This window comes from Sceloporus undulatus, chromosome 5 (assembly GCF_019175285.1).
Source record: "Sceloporus undulatus isolate JIND9_A2432 ecotype Alabama chromosome 5, SceUnd_v1.1, whole genome shotgun sequence".
NCBI classification, from domain to species: Eukaryota; Metazoa; Chordata; class Lepidosauria; order Squamata; family Phrynosomatidae; genus Sceloporus; species Sceloporus undulatus.
The window spans coordinates 101,073,378-101,091,535 of NC_056526.1; the positions used below are offsets into that span (position 1 = coordinate 101,073,378).

Consider the following 18,158-nt stretch of genomic DNA (forward strand, 5'->3'; position numbering starts at 1 on the left):
TGATTTCATTTGGGACCCTCAGTTTTGGCAAAGACGTGGCAAGAATACTTTGTTTCCAGTTCTGTCAATAAATTTTCTGTATCATCTGAAGTTTGTTGTGGATCTTTGGTCAGAGTATTTCTAGAGTCTCACAGTTTGCCAAAACTCACACAAAATGACGACCCAGGAATCCCTGCCACCAGGAAGGATGCCAGCCGCATCAGGAGGGATGTCGGAGTGGGAGAAATCTCTCGAGGGCGGTGAGCAGCGGGGAGCCAGACCCAAACAAAGGGACGATGGAGTCGGGCTGCTGGAGGAGCTGTGGTTCCCACTCCCGGAGGACGAGAAGAAACGCCGCAGAGCAGGCAGAGTAACAGCTTGGGACCAAGCCGTGGGAGAGGCCATGCTGAGGGCGCCAACGGAGGGGAACCTGGCAGATGAGGTGGCGGGCCTTAAGGAGGATTTGAGGGAAATGAAATCCCTGATGTCTCAACTGACTACCCGAGAGTCAGAGAAGCGGGAGAATTACTCCACACCCAAGCCTGCGACGGAGGCGTTCGGCGAGGGCTCAGAGGAGGAGAGTGACGAGGAGGCAGAGACTACCTCGCGACCCCCCTCACGGCACGGCGGTCTGAACACGGGCCCCAGGAGAGGGAGAGGAGAAGCTGGGGCGCTGAGGGAGCTCCTGGCTAGTAAGCTAGAAGCCAAATTTAATGGGGATCCTGAACAGCTCCCATTCTTCCTGGCTCAGGTGGCGGGGCACATGAGGACCCGAGGAGACTACTTCCCGGACGAAGGAGAAAAGGTGCGCTGTGTGGCTGGTAGGCTGGAGGGCCAGGTAGCCCAGTGGCTGGTGCAGCTATACGACTGCAGGGCCCCGGAGCTGCAGAATTTGGCAGCCTTCATGACGGCGCTTCAAGCACGATTTGAAGATCCCTTCCGAGTAGACCGCGCTAAAACTAAATTCATGACGCTGCAACAAGGCAAGCGATCCGTGGGGGAGTATGTGTTGGAGTTTAGAAGCGTGGCCGCCCAGATCCCAGACTTCCCAGAGCCCATGCTGGTTCGTCAGTTTCAGGATGGACTCAACTCCGAACTACTAGAGTGGGTGCTGATGAGAGGGAACCCAACGGGGCTGCAGGAATGGATGCGGTGGGCCGGAGAGGCCGAAACCACCAAGGAGCGAGTGCGATTGGCCAAACAGCGGGCGGCTCTTCATTAGGGCAAGGCTCTGGTAAAGCCTTCCGGAGGAGGCGCCCAACCGCATCCAAAATCGATGAGGGAGTCTGAGAAACAGCGTAGGATGAGGCTGGGACTCTGCTTGGCTTGTGGCATGAAGGGACATCTCATCGCCAAGTGCCCAGAAAAGGCCGGCGACAAGGCCACCGGCAAGGCGCCGCCGAGGTCCGGAGGAGGAGCGAGAAGAGAGACTGCGGGGCAAGCCACCCACCCAGGGACTGGAGCTCCACGTTTTGAGGCGCACCAGAAGGATGCAGACCAGGATGGGAACATCCCAAACGTGGTGAGTGGGGGAGTGCCCATTTATTTTTTGGAAGTGAAACTTGGGCACAAACGCAAAGGAACTATGGGAACTTTGCTGGCAGCTTTGGACTCGGGCTGCACCAGGTGCCTAATGAGCCCTAAAACCGTGCAGGACTGGGGCCTCTACCTGAGGAGATTCCGTTCATGCAGATGGATGGCTCCATGATGGGGGGGGGGGTGCCCAGTAGGACACAAACAGAACTTTTAACGTTAAAAATTGCTGGACACCAGGAAACCATACAGTTTGTAATCGGAGCAACTCAGGGCTGGGACTTGGTGCTAGGCATAGATTGGCTAACGGTGCATAACCCTGCTATTAATTGGAAGAACCAGCTGATGACTTTTAACGACCCAGGATGCAAGCAGCATCTGAGGCTGAAAGGACACTCGTCCGCTGAGAATAGTCAAGCTTTGACAGTAAAAATGAGGGGCCCCTGTGCCATGAGCGCAGGGACAGGGCTCCAACCTTCGTTAGGATTCCCAGAGGTATATCGAGATTTGAGAGGGGTTTTGAAGAAAAGGAATGTGATGCGCTGCCCCCCCACAGGGACACAGACTGCGCAATAGAACTGAACCCAGGGGTGGCCCCACCCAAACCAAAAATGTACCCCATGACACCCCGGGAAATGAGCACGCTCAAGGAATTTATTGAGAAAAACCTGGCCAGGGGGTTTATTCACCCTTCCAGCTCGCCTTTAGGGGCTCCAGTATTTTTCAGGGAAAAGAAGGATGGGTCTTTGAGGCTGGTAACGGACTATAAAAACCTAAATGCCATAAGCACCTGCAGTAAATATCCACTCCCCCTGATGAAGGATATGCTGAGTTGGCTATCCACCGGGAAGGTTTTCACTAAGTTGGATTTGCGGGATGCGTACTTCCGAGTAAGAATTAAGGAAGGAGATGAGTACAAAACCGCATTCCATTGTCCTCTGGGGGCGTTTGAATATTTGGTTCTTCCGTTTGGGCTTTCGGGAGGACCTTCGTGCTTCATGAAGCTTATACACGAAGTATTGCATGATCTACTCTTTGAAGGAGTGTTAGTGTATCTAGATGACATTTTGATCTATTCTCAGGACCTGAATAGCCATGTGCAACTGGTCAGAAAAGTATTGAAGAGGCTGCTGGACCACAAACTGTATGTGAAACTGTCCAAATGCCACTTCCACACAGATAAACTTGATTTTCTGGGGTACAGGGTGTCCACTCAGGGACTGCACATGGACCCCCACAAGGTCCAAGATGTTCTGAATTGGCCTGAGCCCAAAACGCGCAAGCAGGTGCAGAGGTTCCTGGGATTTGCAAACTTTTATAGACAATTCATCCCTGATTTTGCTCAAGTGGCATTGCCTATCACTAATCTGTTAAAAACCTCTACCGGGGAAGGGAGTAAGAGGCGAGGGCAGACCCCCCCGGGAACAGAGAAACTCAAGCCATCTAACAAGATTAACTGGACTCAGGAGTGCACTAAGGCGTTTGAAGCTTTGAAGCAGTTGTTTAGCTCAGAGCCAATGCTTAAGCACCCCGACCCCGAGCAGCCTTTCGTAGTGCAGGTGGACGCCTCGGATGCAGCAGTGGGGGCAGTGTTGTTGCAGCGGGATGAGGGGGGGCCAGCTCAGACCTTGTGCCTATTCCTCCAAGAAGTTTGATTCGACGCAAGCACTTTGGCCATGCTGGGAGAAAGAATCGTTTGCTATTAAGTGGGCTTTAGACACTTGGAGGCAATTCCTGGAGGGGGCTCCCCACCCCTTTGAAGTATGGACGGATCACAGGAACTTAGAGGCATTGCAGACTCTGAGGCAGTTGAGCCCAAAACAGCGCCGATGGGCTAAAGAATTTTTTAAATTCAATTTTACCATAAAATTCATCCCAGGGAGGGAGAATGTGCTGGCTGATGGTCTTTCACGGATGCACGGGCCTGGGGAAAAGAAGGAGTTGGAAAAACAGGCCCTGTTCACCACACAACAACTGGGGCTAGGGGTAACCACACGAAGTCAAACCAAAAGGGAACAAGAGCGGGCATTCGCAGACTTAGACCCCCTTTTACGAGAGATCCTCCAAGCCTACGAAGGGGATCTAGGAATCAATAATCTGAGGAGTGAATTAGAGCAGACGAAACATGGATTGTGGGGCAAGGACAACAAGATATATGTGCCCGAGGACTTAAGGGCTAAGGTAATGGCAGCTTGCCATGATGTCAAGGCGGCGGGACATTGGGGGTTTGTGAAAACTTGGCACACTCTGCGAAGCAAATATTGGTGGCCAGGGGTGCGAAAAGAAGTAGAGAACTATGTTCAGAGCTGCGTGGTTTGCGCCAGAGCTAAGCCTAACACAGGGAAGCCTAGTGGGTTGTTGAGGTCATTGGAAACCCCCACTCGACCCTGGCAACACATAGGTATGGACTTCATCACAGACTTACCCGACAGCAAGGGCAGGGACACCATTTGGGTGATCGCAGACTTGTTTTCCAAGCAAGTGCATTATGTGGGGTGTAAGGGGGTACCCAGTGCACCACGGTTGGCAGACTTGTTTATAGAAAATGTGTACCGGTTACATTGTTTGCCAGATAAGATAGTCTCCGATAGAGGAGGAACCTTCATTTCTCAATTTTGGAGGTGCTTACAGGACAAATTGGGGGTGCAATTAGCACTGAGCACAGCTTTTCACCCAGCTACAGATGGTCAGGTGGAACGCACTAACCAGTGTGTGGAACGATACTTAAGATGCTATGTGAACCACCTCCAGGACAATTGGATGGACCTGTTGCCTCACGTGGAGGTGGCGTTTAACATGGGGATACACGCCAGTACGGGGGTGTCACCATTTCAGGCTGTGTACGGCTACGAGCCAAGAGTCATCCCTCAACTAACCCCAGCTCCTGAGGATCCAGTGTCAGTGGGGAATTGGAGCCAACTATTAAGAGACAATTGGGGAAAGATTGAGGATGCTCTAAAGCAAGCTAAGCTAGATTACAAAAGGTTCACAGATCAACACCGGAAACCAAGTTGGGATATTAAAGTGGGGGACAAAGTTTTTCTATCTACAAAAAACTTGAAGTGTCGGCTGCCTTGCAAAAAATTGGGACCTAAGTTTGTGGGACCTTTTAAGGTCAAAAGGTTGATCACAGAGGTGATCCAGAGTATTTCCAGAATCTCACAAGTCTCACATTAGTTTGGATTTCATCACCTGTCTCCCAGAAAACCTGGAGAAAATGTCTGTCTGCGTAATCATTGACCTATTCTCCACACAGGTACAGTGGCAAGTAAGTTATTATCAACAATTGGTAAACCTGTTTGCAACATACATCTACAGGTTACATGAAATACCTACCAAAATTATTTCAGGCCAGGATGCACAATTTTGGAAAGTGTTTTTGAAATGGTTGGGCATTGAATGAGTTTGTATGAGCTAAGCCAATCATCCCTGAAGTAATGGGCAGACAAAGGGAGTGAGTCAGGTATTAAAACAATATCTGAGTTGTTACACAAATTATCAGCAGAACATTTGGGTTGGCCTCCTGCCCTATGCAGCAATCGCTTATAAAAGCACTATTTGCCGGAGCGGGCTCCTGGGAGAGCATTCTACCTGCGCAGCTGCGCATCCACCCAGGACTTCCCGCCAACGGACTCATGGCGGCGCTGCCAGGACCGAGGGAGACCAGGTACACCTGAGGGGGAGCCGGGGAGGGGTGTGTCGGTGGCAGCGGCATGCCATAAAACCCAGCTCGCTGGGGAACCTCCCTGTCCTGCCCCCTCCAAGGCCCCGAGGGACTGCGTTTGTGCCGCTGTTTGCTGGAGCGGGCTCCTGGGAGAGCATTCTACCTGCGCAGCTGCGCATCCACCCAGGACTTCCCGCCAACGGACTCATGGCCGCAACTGCGCATGGCCGTAGGCCCAGGGTAGCAGGTTCCCGTTAGCTGCTTCTGCTTCAGAAGTCTGACTTAGCTAGTAGTCTTACTCTGTTGCAGTTCTCATATTGCCATCCAGCTATAGTATGTTTTTTAGAGTTTTATTTTCTTGAATTGTGTATTATTATGGATTGTTGTATTGTTGTATTGCTGTTACACTGTATTGTATTTTTCTGTATTATGTTTATTTAATATTGTAATTGCTGTAATTGTATTATTGTATTATTGTATATTGTATAATTTTGCATTATTGTGATTGTATTGTTCTATATTTTGTACACCGCCCTGATGTTCCGAAGGGTGGTATATAAATAAATCTTTTATTATTATTATTTATTTATTCATCAAAGCATGGGACATTTGCCTTTTGAAATAGTCTTTGAATTGTGCTGAGCCTTGAGGTTCAACAGACTGGCCCCAGTGCCTTTAATTGACTGGGCATGAAATATATATGAACTGCTTGGTCCCAAATAGTGTATTAAAAATATGCCAACAAGAAAACAGGTCCAAATTGGGAATTCAAAGTGCAACAGAAGGTATATCTGTCCACCAGATTCCTAAAAACCCAAGAATCTGCCAAAAAATTAGCTCCCAAAGAAATTACAGAATTATGGAATCATAGAATTAGAAGAGACATCAATGGCCCTCCAGTCCAACCCTTTGCCATGCAGGAATATGCAGTCAAAGGAGCCCTAACAGATGGCGATCCAGCCTCTGGTAAAAACCTTTATACAAGGAGACTCCACCATACTCCTGTTGATATTTGGGTGATGAATCTTGCCAGTGATTCTGGTCCGGTGGCAAATGGATGAAGACATTAGCTATCTCTCCAACACAGGAACAGAGAGAAGCTCCAAACACAAGCTTTCGGCTTGCTTGGAAGACTGCCTGGAGAAACAGCTGCTAGATCAAAGAATCACTTTCCAGCAGTTCACTCCTAAGAGGGCTTTATTGCTTTGTTTCAAATAACACGAGCTAATCACTACTGTACAAAAACTCTTACCAACTGACGCACCACACTATGTCAAACTCCCACAATCGTTTTTGCTTATATACAGAATTACCATGAGGCGACCACTAAGCCCAGCCTCTTTCTACACAAGTTGCTATGCACCATAGACACCAATCCCTCTTCAGACTGAAGACATAGCATATTTACATTTAGTCCTGCTTATTTGACCTTGAGCATCCGGCTGCTGCTCTGGACTCCAGCTGTAGCCAATTTAGGCTTCTGCAACCATTGCCACATCTGAACATTTTCACCTTCAATACATTAACAACTCCAAGGGAGTGTGTTCTACTGTCAAACAGCTTTTACCATCAGGCAGTTCCTCCTAATGTTTAGGTGGAATCTCTTTTTCTGCATCCATTGCTCTGGCTCCTATTCTCTGGAGAAGCAGGGGGGAAAAAGCTTGCTCCATTCTCAACATGACACTCCTTCAAATATTTAAACAGAGCTATCATACCACCTCTTAACCTTCTCTTCTCCAAGCTAAACATACCAAGCTTCATGTTTAGAATTCATTTCTAAACAATGCTCAGTCAGGTCACATAGACTGCTGTCCAGTTTTACATGATCTCATGCTGAACACTCTTCTGTAGCTATTCCACTTTAAAGAAAGATGATGCCTGCCACACTATTCCAAATACATTCCATCTTCTTTGATTTTGGAAAATAAGCAGACCTGAGTCTATTAAGTATTTGGGAGATTGCTAGGAAATATCCAAAGATTTACAGACTGAGCTAGAAAAGAATAATGTCTGAAACACTAGATAGCCACCAGCTAGTGTGAACCACTGGGTTAGAAGAGACAGTGGTATGAATCAATATAAAAGACCTTCCTACATCCTTCTGATGACATATAGTCTTTCAAGGGCAACATCTGAATAGTGAGAGCAGCATGTATACTGCCTCCAAGAAACTGTCAGAATCCACCTTCAGTCAGTCATTCAGGGTGTATTCTGCCATGAGGTTTGTAGAGATAGATAGATAGATAGATAGGGAGATAGATAGATAGATAGATAGATAGATAGATAGATAGATAGACTGCAGAGTGGGGGTCAGGGAATAGGTTCTCACCCACAAATAGGGAAGATATAGATACATATATAGAGAGAGGAAGTAGAGATATAGATAGACAGTCACTTTGGAAATAGGGGGGCTGCCACCATGAGGAATGGGCCAGATGGTCACGTATTGCAGTCAGGCAGTTTTATGAGGAGTTGTTGGGAAACTGATACCAAAGATGCATACAGCCTTAGATCTCTACTTGGTAGAGGAACTGGGAACCAAATGGTCAACACCCCCCCCCCCTTCCCCCTTCAGAACAAAGGGAGAAATTCTACATCAAAGGCTGAACCGAAGGGAAACCAACTCAAAGGGAGGGGTCTGGGGAATTGTAAAGTGCTGTCTCTATTTGGAGTTCCTCAGATTCAACAAAGACGTGGCCAGGAATGCTTCTACTTAGTCCTTATAATAAACTTCCTGGTTTACCTGAAGTTTGTCGTGGATTTTTGGTCAGAGCAATCCCAAGTCTCACAGAAACAATCACACTGCAGAAATCTATGGCCCAGAACAGACGGGCCTTTGAGGCGCCCTCGTCACGTGCTAGGGCTGCCTGGTGGGTGGAGCGCCACAGCTGCAGCGCGCCTGCCAGACGTGGCACATGATGGTTACGGCGCAGCTGTGCAGCCTCCAAACGGGGCTGCACAGCTGCGCCATAACTGCGCCATCTCTGGCGCTTTGCGGCACCACAAAAAGGAGCCATTTTTGAGCTTCTTTTTTCCTGTGCAGCAGTGCCGTGCAATTTATATGCTGTGGTGCTCCTGCACAGGAAAGAGAAGCGCTGAGGAGGAGCCTCTTTTTGGCGGTCTGTACCCCGCCTATGAGTCCACTATGAATAATCTGTATCAGAGAATTTCCTGTCTCTTGGTAATATCTGTAGCATAAAAAACAAAAACAAAACAAAACGGTTGGCATATCTCAGATAACTAAATTTGTTTAGCAAGGTAGTTGTTAAGGACAAATCTGCACCATGCTCTGGCTCATAAACTTGATTGGCACCACAATTATGAGAAAATTCCATTTCTATTTCTTTTCTGTCACGTTTCTGTCACTAATTTAATTGAAAGAAAGTTTATGTAAATAGGAACTAGCACAATAATATGACTATCTGAATATGTTGATTCAATCTGATGATGCATGCAGTCAAAGACAATTTATGTAGACCCATATGGAAATAAAATAAATGATGCAAAAAATTACCATAAATAAGATAGATGCCAAGTTCACCAGATAACCAGGGGTACGATCTTTCCAAGTCAGTTTCTCCTTTTCCTTTTCATCCTTTTCATCCTAGTATAAGACATAATGGCAAAATTATAATATATAATGCTAAATAATGAAATGAAAATAGTAGTGATCCAACTCAAGTTAAAATAATGTGATGGTGTCATTCAGTAAAACTTTGTCTCATGATAGTTTTGATAAGATTTAATCACACCCATTTTTTGCTAATTTATATGTAACATTTGAAGATTCATTTAAACTGTCTTTAGAATAATAGAATCATACAGTTGGAAGAGACCACAAGGACCATCCAGTCCAAACTTCTGTCATGGAGGAATATACCCTCAAAGCACTGCTGACAGAGTACCATCCAGCCTCTGTTTAAATGGTTTAAAAAGCTCAAAAGGAGACTCCACCACATTCCAAGTTCCACAGCTGAACAGCTCTCACCATCAGGATGTTCTTTTTTGTAGCCACAGAGTAGAACAATCTGCTGTTCTCCATCAGTTTTCAAAGATTATTGCCAATGGCTCCGATACTACATTTGCCCGTTCTTTTAATACTATTGAATTTAATAGGTTTATTCTTGAGAGGAACAAAACAGATTTTAGGCCACTTTTATTGATACATATACAGCGCACCCTTTTTTATGTGGGGAATCCATTCCGGACCCGCATAAAAGAAAAAAAAAAACCAAGTATGCTGGAGCCCCATTAGAAGTAATGGGACTTGTCCCCATGGTGCGCACCCCATTACTTCTTCCGGTGCAGGCTTCCAGCATATGCTGGAAATTGCGTATGGCATGGCCATGTATGACCTGGGCACACTGTATACCACATTGCATACTTGAGTGAAATTTTACAAATTATACTGTGTCAAAAAAATAATCACTGTGTATGGATTTCTTTATGCTGCTAAAAAGCTGAAAAAGAAACACCATCCTTGTGGCTATTAAGGCTATGCCTCAGGCCTCAGCATATACAAATTCTATGAAAGTTACAGCTGCTACCTAGGTTATTTATTTATTTATTTTCTATCCCACCTTTCTCCCCAAAAGGGACCAAAGGCAGTAGACAATATAAAAGAAGGCTCACAATATAGAGATGACACATTATGTGAATAGTCTTAGCTCTGTAATTTAAGCAAAAGTTCTCTGGAGACTTCCCTCTCTTCATTCTTTGGGAAACTGGTCAGCTTCTATGAGGGACAAGCCATTTGAAATACAGTGGTCTTGAGCGTATGCACTCAAGCTGCGGGGTGCGCACGGTGTGCATGGGGTGCTGCACCGCTGTGTCACTGCGCACGAGCCCCGTTGGAAGGGGCTCGAGCATAGGTGGAATTTGCCTTACGCGGCGGGGTCCAGAACAGATCCCCCTCATAAGGCAATGGTGGACTGTATCTTGCTCGTCATAGAACAGTGAAAAGAGTAATCAAATTTCCTGCCACCTTTGGAGACAGGAAGAATAAAAGGAATCATGGAATCATAGAGTTGGAAGAGACCACAAGGGCCATCCAGTCCATCCCCCTGCCATACAGGAAATCACAATCAAAGAATCCCCAACAGGTGACTATCCAGCCTCTTCCACCACACTCCAAAGGGAGTGTATTCCACTGTCAAATAGCTCTTAGTGTAATGCTGAGGTGGAATTTCTTTTCCTGTAGCTTTCATCCATTGTTCCGTGTTGTAGTCTCTAGAGCAGCAGAAAACAAGCTTGATCCATCCTCAATGTGACATCCCTTCAAATACTTAAACAGGGCTACCATATCACCTCTTAACCGTCTCTTCTCCAGGCTAAACATACCCAGTGCCGTCTGTAATAGTGGAGAGACTAAGCAAGTGAAATAATATTAGCAATTAGTACTTAAAGGAATAATTATTCTTTAAGTGGAATATGGATGGATTTAGAAGGAAGAAGAGATACTGGAAAGAGTAAGGATTATTAGTTATTGTTAAAATTATGAAATCAGGTTTTTTTTTAAAGAAAGGGCAGCTTACAGACTGCATCTGTATGATCACAGTATAATATGTATTTTTTTGTGGTGGGGAGAGGTGTATATTATATTTAAAAAATAGCACATTATACATGATCTATTTCCTCTATCCCCCACCCCCCGCAAAATAAACCTCAAAGGCTTGCTGGAAAAAATGTTCCCACCTGCCTGCAAAAGGACAGCAAGGAGGAGAATACTGCCATGGGGAACAGTCGTGGCTAAGCCTTGGAGGAGGCATGTGGTGGTGGTGGGGGGACTCCTTGCTAAGGGGTACTGAAGCAGTGGTTGGTGGGCCTGACAAGATGTCTCAGGAGGTGCGTTGTCTCCCTGGGGACAAGATTAGTCAAGTCTATTGACCAATACCCCTTCCTTTTAGTCCATGTTGGAACGAATGATACTGCAAGGCACAGTCTTCAGAATATCATAAGTGTTATGAAGCTCTGGGTAGGAAGCTGAAAGAGATGGCTGCACAGGTTGTCATCTCATCTCTTCTGCCAGTTGAAGTGCATCATGGTTCAGGAAGGGAGAAGAAAATAGTGGATGAAAACAACTGGCTCCATAGATGGTGTTGCCAAGAATTATTTGGATTCTTGGATCATGGGCTGCAGTTCCATGAGGTGGGAACATCTGGCAAAGGATGGATTGCATCTCACGCCAGCTGGCAAAATCGTTTTTGCCAGTAGCCTCAAAAATTTGATCAGGAGGGCTTTAAAGTGAGTTATATGGGGGAGGGAGATATTATTCTGGAAGGCAAAAGGGCTGGTGAAAATAGTCAAACTGCCATAGAGGGAAGAAGGCAAACAGTGCAAAGACCCAACAGTGGGAGGCAAAAAAACTTGCACAGGCAGCAAGTAAAGGGAACACATGGTCTTATATGTCTCTACACTAATGTACAGAGCATGGGAAATAAGCAAGATGAACTCGAACTCCTAGCACAACAAAGCAAATAAGATATAATAGACATCACTGAAACCTGGTGGGATGAGTCTCATGATTGGAATGTAGGAATACAGGGGTAGAAAGAGGCCAAAGAGGAAAGAAGGAGGAATAGCTTTATATGTCAGAGATATTTACACCAGTAAACAGATCCAGCACATCAATCCTGGAAGCCAGATAGAAAGCACCTGGATAAATATTAAAGGGGAGGGAAACAGGGATGTTATTGTGGAAGTCTACTATAGACCCCCAAGTCAGATAGAGGTATTGGATGGTGCCTTTCTAGAACAGATGACCACACACTCAGAAAGGAGAGATGAAATAGTGATGAGTGACTTCAACTATCCTCATATTTGCTGGAAGTCAAACTCAGCAAAATCCTCAAGGTCTAGCAAATTCCTCACTTGCCTGGAAGACAATTTCATTGTCCAAAAGGTGGAAGAGGCAACAAGGGGATCAGTTATTTTAGATCTGAACCTAACCAACAAGGATGACTAGGTCTAGTAAATTCATCACTTGCCTCGAAATAGTAGTTCAACAAACCAATGTTTTTCTTCTCATCCATTGAGAACTTGGTGAATTTTTTTTAAAAAAAATATTAGTTTCAAAGGTTCCAGTTTTAAAAAGTTATTTTGTCTCTCCCTGTCAGCAGCTAGAGAAGGATTTTTCACAGATTTCCTGAATGACAATAAAAGTCGAACATTTACACTATTTACGTGTTTTGGTGCTAATTTAATTTGCATTTCAAACTTAATTACCAGGTCAATAAGATGTTTGGCAGAGGTTTAAAGAACATTCCCCTGCTTGAAAAAACCTGAAGGCACACACACAGACACACACAGAAAAACCCCAGTCTCAACAAATAAACTTTGACTGCAGCCCCAACAAGAAATGGTAGAGTTGGGGGGGCGACCCTCAAGGACCATCCAGTCCAACCCCCTTCTGCTATGAAGGAATACATAGGAATACATAGGATCCTAGAGGACATGTAGTCTGACCCTCTGTTCAACATCATGATGGCACTGGAAGATGTGACCAACCAAGGGTTTTCTTGACATAAAGAGGAGTTTTGCCATGGGCTGCCCCTGAAGCTGAGACATTGTGACCCTTACATAAGAGAAGGGGGTGGGGTAGCAAATGGCAATACTCTTCTGCCAAGCAGGAATTCTGCCATAGAGGAATCTTAGCATTGGAAGGGATTCCCAAGTTCATCTCATCCCCCCCCCCTTTGGATACATCACACTCTCATGGGTATTCTGAACTCTTCTTGCCAAAAATAAAATAATAAAATGCATGATAGGTTAGCATCACTCATGGATATTCTGAACTCTCCTTTTCAAAAATAAAATAAAATAAAGAAATTAAAATGCAAAATAAAAGTAGGTTTTCCTTAGCATCACCTTGAGAGAGCTGCAGAGAGAGGTTTGTCATGCCCTACCTCTGAAGCTGAGAGAGTGTGACCCTCACAAAAGAGAAGAAGGGGCAGGGTGACATCCAATGGCAGGAACTCCTAGCATTGGAAGGGATTCCCAAGGGTCATCCTGGCCTTCTACCATGAAGGAGTACCTAGGATTTTAGGGATGGACTTGAGACTGAGAGCATGTGACTTGCTCAAGGTCATCCAGTGAATTTCTTTGGTGAAGTGGGAGATAAATCCCTGTGGAGTTACATGGCTGAGCTGGGATTAGAACTCTAGCCTTAGTCCATCCCTAAAATCCTAGGTACTTCTTCATGGATGGGGGACACCTGGCTGAAGGAAACCTAAAGAGGTTGTTTATATAGCTTAAAAAACAAACAAAGAAAGAAAGATTTGGGTGGCCTCTTTGAAAGATTTTGCTTTTGTAGTTCATGCTGCTTTGCCTTTTAATATTTTAATACAGGTTTTACCTGTTTTGGACTTTTGCATGATTTTTAATCAATTTTATAGTGTTTTAATGTGGTGTTTTAAATTTAGTTTTAACCTTTTTATAAAGGCTTTTGGTTTGTTGTTATGGAAGCTGCCTTGAGTCCCAGCTTGGGAGAAAGGTGGCATATAAATAAAGTAAATAAATAAATAGCCACAGAAGATATCTTAACTGCTTCCTCAAACTCAGGTATTCAATATCAAACCAGTTTGTGTTCATTTGAGTGTTTGCATTTGTCAATTAAATATTCATAACTAGAATGTACTCAATGCATTAGTTAGATCAGGTGTTGGCCTGGGCTGCTTGAAGACTGGGGAATAGCTAATACTCCAGAGGACAAGATCAAATTCAAAAGAAATTCTACTTTGCTCTCTACTTTCCCTACTTTGAAAAGAAACTTGCTACTTTCGAATGGAAACTAGAAATTCCAAACCAAGAAAAGAGAGAGTAAGGAGAAAATTGTAAAATATTATCGAATTCCATTATGTATCTTCTTATCTGATTATTTGATGCTTAATTTAATATGTAGAAACATTCTTACTATATATAATAATACACATAATCTTTAATACTCAAATCCAGTAACTGTAAGTATTGGATTGCATTACGCCTGAAGAAAATATCAAATCTGGTTCATTTGTTTCATTATAAGTTACTTAGAATCATGGGAAAATTTAATGTTTAGATACTCTCTGATATCTTTAAAACCTATAAAATTTAAGATACGAAGGTTTGTCCTAATTTTAATACTGTTCACAGTGACCGAATAACTATCCCCATAGCTGGTTATTAAGATATTAGACAACAAGTTACATATGGTATATGGTAAAATCTGTAAAATAAAAATGGAATGTTTTAGAATGGGGAGATTTAACTAACAAGACTGATCATAGAAGCTTAAAAATATATAATAACTGATTTCTTTTCTCTTCTGAATATTTGATATATTATTGTACTCCCTCGTGAATGGTGGGCTCAAATTAAATTAGCTGGAAAGCCAAGATAAAATGGCGACCAACAAAAAGACACTAATGCAAACTCAGATACAAACACAAAGAAGGGGCTCTCCCGAGGGCACAATAAAGATCACGGATCCAATAATGCATCTAATAGAAGAAGTAGGAAAAATTAGACAAGAAATGAGAGCGCTACGGCAGGAAATGAAAGAAGATTTGAGAGGATCTAACCAAGAAATTAGAGGAGAAATTAAAGAGATGAGAGAGGAAATTAGGAAAGATTTTTAAAAAGAATTGGATAGCCTGGGAAAGAAGATGGAAAAGATGACATTAGATATAAAAAGCACCCAAAAAGAGGTGGAAAAAATAAGAGAAAGAACGGGCGAATTGGAAAACACTTTGAGTGAAATTTTAAAGAAACAGGAGCAACAACAAACTAAGGAATGGAACAATGAACTTCGTTATAGAGATAGATGCATTAAAATCAGAAGATTGCCTGAGAAAAATGATGAAGATCTCACGGAAAGACTACTACCAGATTTAGCCAAGTATGTAGGAATATCTGAAGAAACAATGGATCGGGAAAATGATACATTATTTCGTGTGAACTCGGTCCAAGCCTGGGAGAAAAATTCCCCCGCGATATTGTGATTTGTTTGGTAAAGACGAAAATGAGAGATCTGATAATACAGAAAAACTACGAGACAAAACTTATCATAGAAGATCAAGAAATCAAAATCTTCAAAGATCTTCCTCTTCAAATTTTGGCCGCAAGAATCAAATACAAAGCTCTAACTCAACTTCTTAATCATCTCAACAGATGGGAGCGTATTGAAGGACTATCATTCTACCATAATAAAAAAAGACATAAAATAGATAATGAGGAGAAAGCCCAAGATATGGAAAAGAAATTAAGAAGAGAATCTAGAGAGAGAGAGGATGAAAGAAAAGAAAAACCAAAGCAACCAAGAGAATGGAGGCCGAGATACAATAAAGGAAAAAAGAACGAGGAGAATGATGAGAACAACATTATCGTGGATGAAGGAGAACTATCACATAAGTTAATTCCCCAAGAACAAATTGGAAAAGAGACCGATTTAGTCCTTGAAGAACATAGTCTTCTTTTCGATTTGGGGACCTGACACTCCTCTCCTTATTTTTAAACTGAATAAGAACTAAGCAAATAAATTAAAGAAAATAAAACTCTTAAAACAAAAAATAAAATAAAATAAAAAGAAAAACAGATTTTTTATTTAAATTACATAAGATAAATAAAGGAAGAAAACTAATAAAGGGGAGGAAGGGTGGGAAAAAAAGAAGACAGAAGAAGAAGAAAGAAAAGAAGAATTAAAGAGTAAAGAGTAAAAAGAAAGGACATTTTATATATATATATATATATAAAAATTATTTACATAGGCAAGATGACCGTGAAAATAATTTCTTGGAATGTGAAAGGAATCAACTCAAAATGTAAGAGAAGCATTGTATTTCATCATCTAGAAAAACTTAGAAGTGACATCATACGCATTCAGGAAACGAAGATTAAAAAAAGAAGAGATATATATAAGAAATCCCAAATTGGGTCACTGCTTCTCCTCATTATCGGAAAAAAGAAAGAAGGGGGTCTCAATTTTTGTTAATAAAAAATATCAAACAAAGGAGATTTTTTAAAGACAATGAAGATTTTTACATCACAGTGGAAACTAAACTTAAAAATATGACCGTATTCCTGATAGGTATATATGCACCCTCTGAAAACCAAGAAAAATATTTTAAGGAGATTAATGAGCATATAAAAAATACCAACTATACTAATATTATTTTACTTGGTGACTTTACTGCAGTTCCTGATCCTAAGATAGATAGAAAATCCAACACGGGAAAGAAAATAAGATCAAACCAAGGGAAACTACCATCTTCCTTTTTCGAACTTAAGCAAGATAATGATTTGGAGGATGTTTGGAGACTTAAGAATAAAGAAGAAAATGGTTTACTTTCTTTTCAGAAAGTCACAACACTTTTTTTGCGTATAGATCTATTTTTTGCAATGAAAAACCTAATCCCTCAAATCCAAAAGATGGATATACTTCCAAAAAGGATATTGGATCATAATCCTATAAGTTTTTATTTAAAAGAGAAAAAATGGAATATAACTGGAGACTACAAAATAACTTGTTAAAATTGAAAATATCAAAAATAGAATCAAAGAAACCTTAAAATTATACTTTAAGGAAAATAAAATGGAAGGAATGGAGAACAAAACTATCTGGGATGTAGGAAAATCTGTAATTAGAAGTGCTATTATAAAAGCCCAAATAGAACTCAAAAGGAAAGAAAAGCGAGAAGAAAAACTATTGATGGATGAATTAAAAGCTAAAGAAGATGAGTGGAAAAAGACGGGGGCTATAACACTCAAACACCAAGTGGAAAAGTTACAACATCAATTAATGGTAACTGCTCTGAAAGAAATAGAAAAGAAACTAAAGAAAGTCAGACAGAAACATTTTGAATCAGGTAATAAAACTGGAAAATTGTTGGCAAATAAATTAAAGGAATACCATGGAAAGAATATTATTACAGAAGTAAGATATAGAGGTGAAAGAATAACAGACCAAGAAAACATTCTAAATGTATACAGAGAGAATCTAAATAGTGAACTAGATAAAAAGGAAATAAGTAGTTACTTGGATAAACAAACAATTCCAAAATTAAATGATGAAGAAAAGCTGAAATTGAATCAACCATTTACCAACAGAGAGATATCGGCAGCCATACAAAGATTGAAACCTAACAAAACACCTGGACCTGATGGTTTTTCTTCTGCCTTTTACAAACAAAGGGAAGAGGTTCTTATGGGCGCGTTACAGACCACTGGATTGTGGCGGTCTGGCTCCGCCTCCGCTTGCAGTGTCCAGGAACCGCAGCGGCCAAACCGCGCGGCTCCCGGATGCTCCAAGGAAGGAGCACAGAAATCGCGCTCCTTCCTGGGCCCCGGAAGAGACTCCGCGAGGCGCTAGTCGCCATAACGAGAAAAATAATGGCCAAGGAGCCCTGGTGGCGCAGTGGTTAAATGCCTGTACTGCAGCCATTCACTCAAAACCACAAGGTTGCGAGTTCAAGACCAGTAAAAGGGCCCAAGCTCGACTCAGGCTTGCATCCTTCCGAGGTCACTAAAATGAGTACCCAGACTGTTGGGGGCAAATTAGTTTACTTGCTAATTAGCTTATTTGCTGTTCACCGCTATGATCTTTGGAATAGCGGTATATAAATAAAAAAAAATAATTATTATGATACTATTGGACGCGGAGAAGGCGTTTGACAGGGTAAATTGGAACTTTTTGCTGGAAACCATCAGAAGAATGAATATGGGAGATAATTTCTTAAATTGGATTTAGAACATTTATAAAGATCAAAAAGCCCAGTTAATCGTCAATGAACAGAGAACTCCTAACATTAACATTGAAAGAGGTACAAGGCAGGGGTGTCCTCTTTCACCCCTCCTATTTATAATTGTATTAGAAATTCTAAACATTAAAATAAGAAACGACCAAACAATACAGGGAGTTCAAATCAAAGAGTGTTGTTTTAAGTTAAGAGCCTTCGCGGATGACATAATACCTTATTTAGAAAACCCAAAGACATCTATAAAACGCATG

General features: G+C 42.5%; 1 protein-coding gene across 4 annotated transcripts in view; it reads right to left on the reverse strand.

Moving 5' to 3' along the window:
• ANO2 (anoctamin 2) overlaps positions 1-18,158 on the reverse strand; it is a 154,598-nt gene that overhangs the window by 46,425 nt on the left and 90,015 nt on the right. For all 4 annotated transcript variants that reach the window (XM_042469198.1, XM_042469196.1, XM_042469197.1 and 1 more), the window contains exon 14: positions 8,691-8,780. In XM_042469198.1, the coding sequence (XP_042325132.1) occupies positions 8,691-8,780 (90 nt within the window). The remainder of the gene's footprint in view (positions 1-8,690; positions 8,781-18,158) is intronic.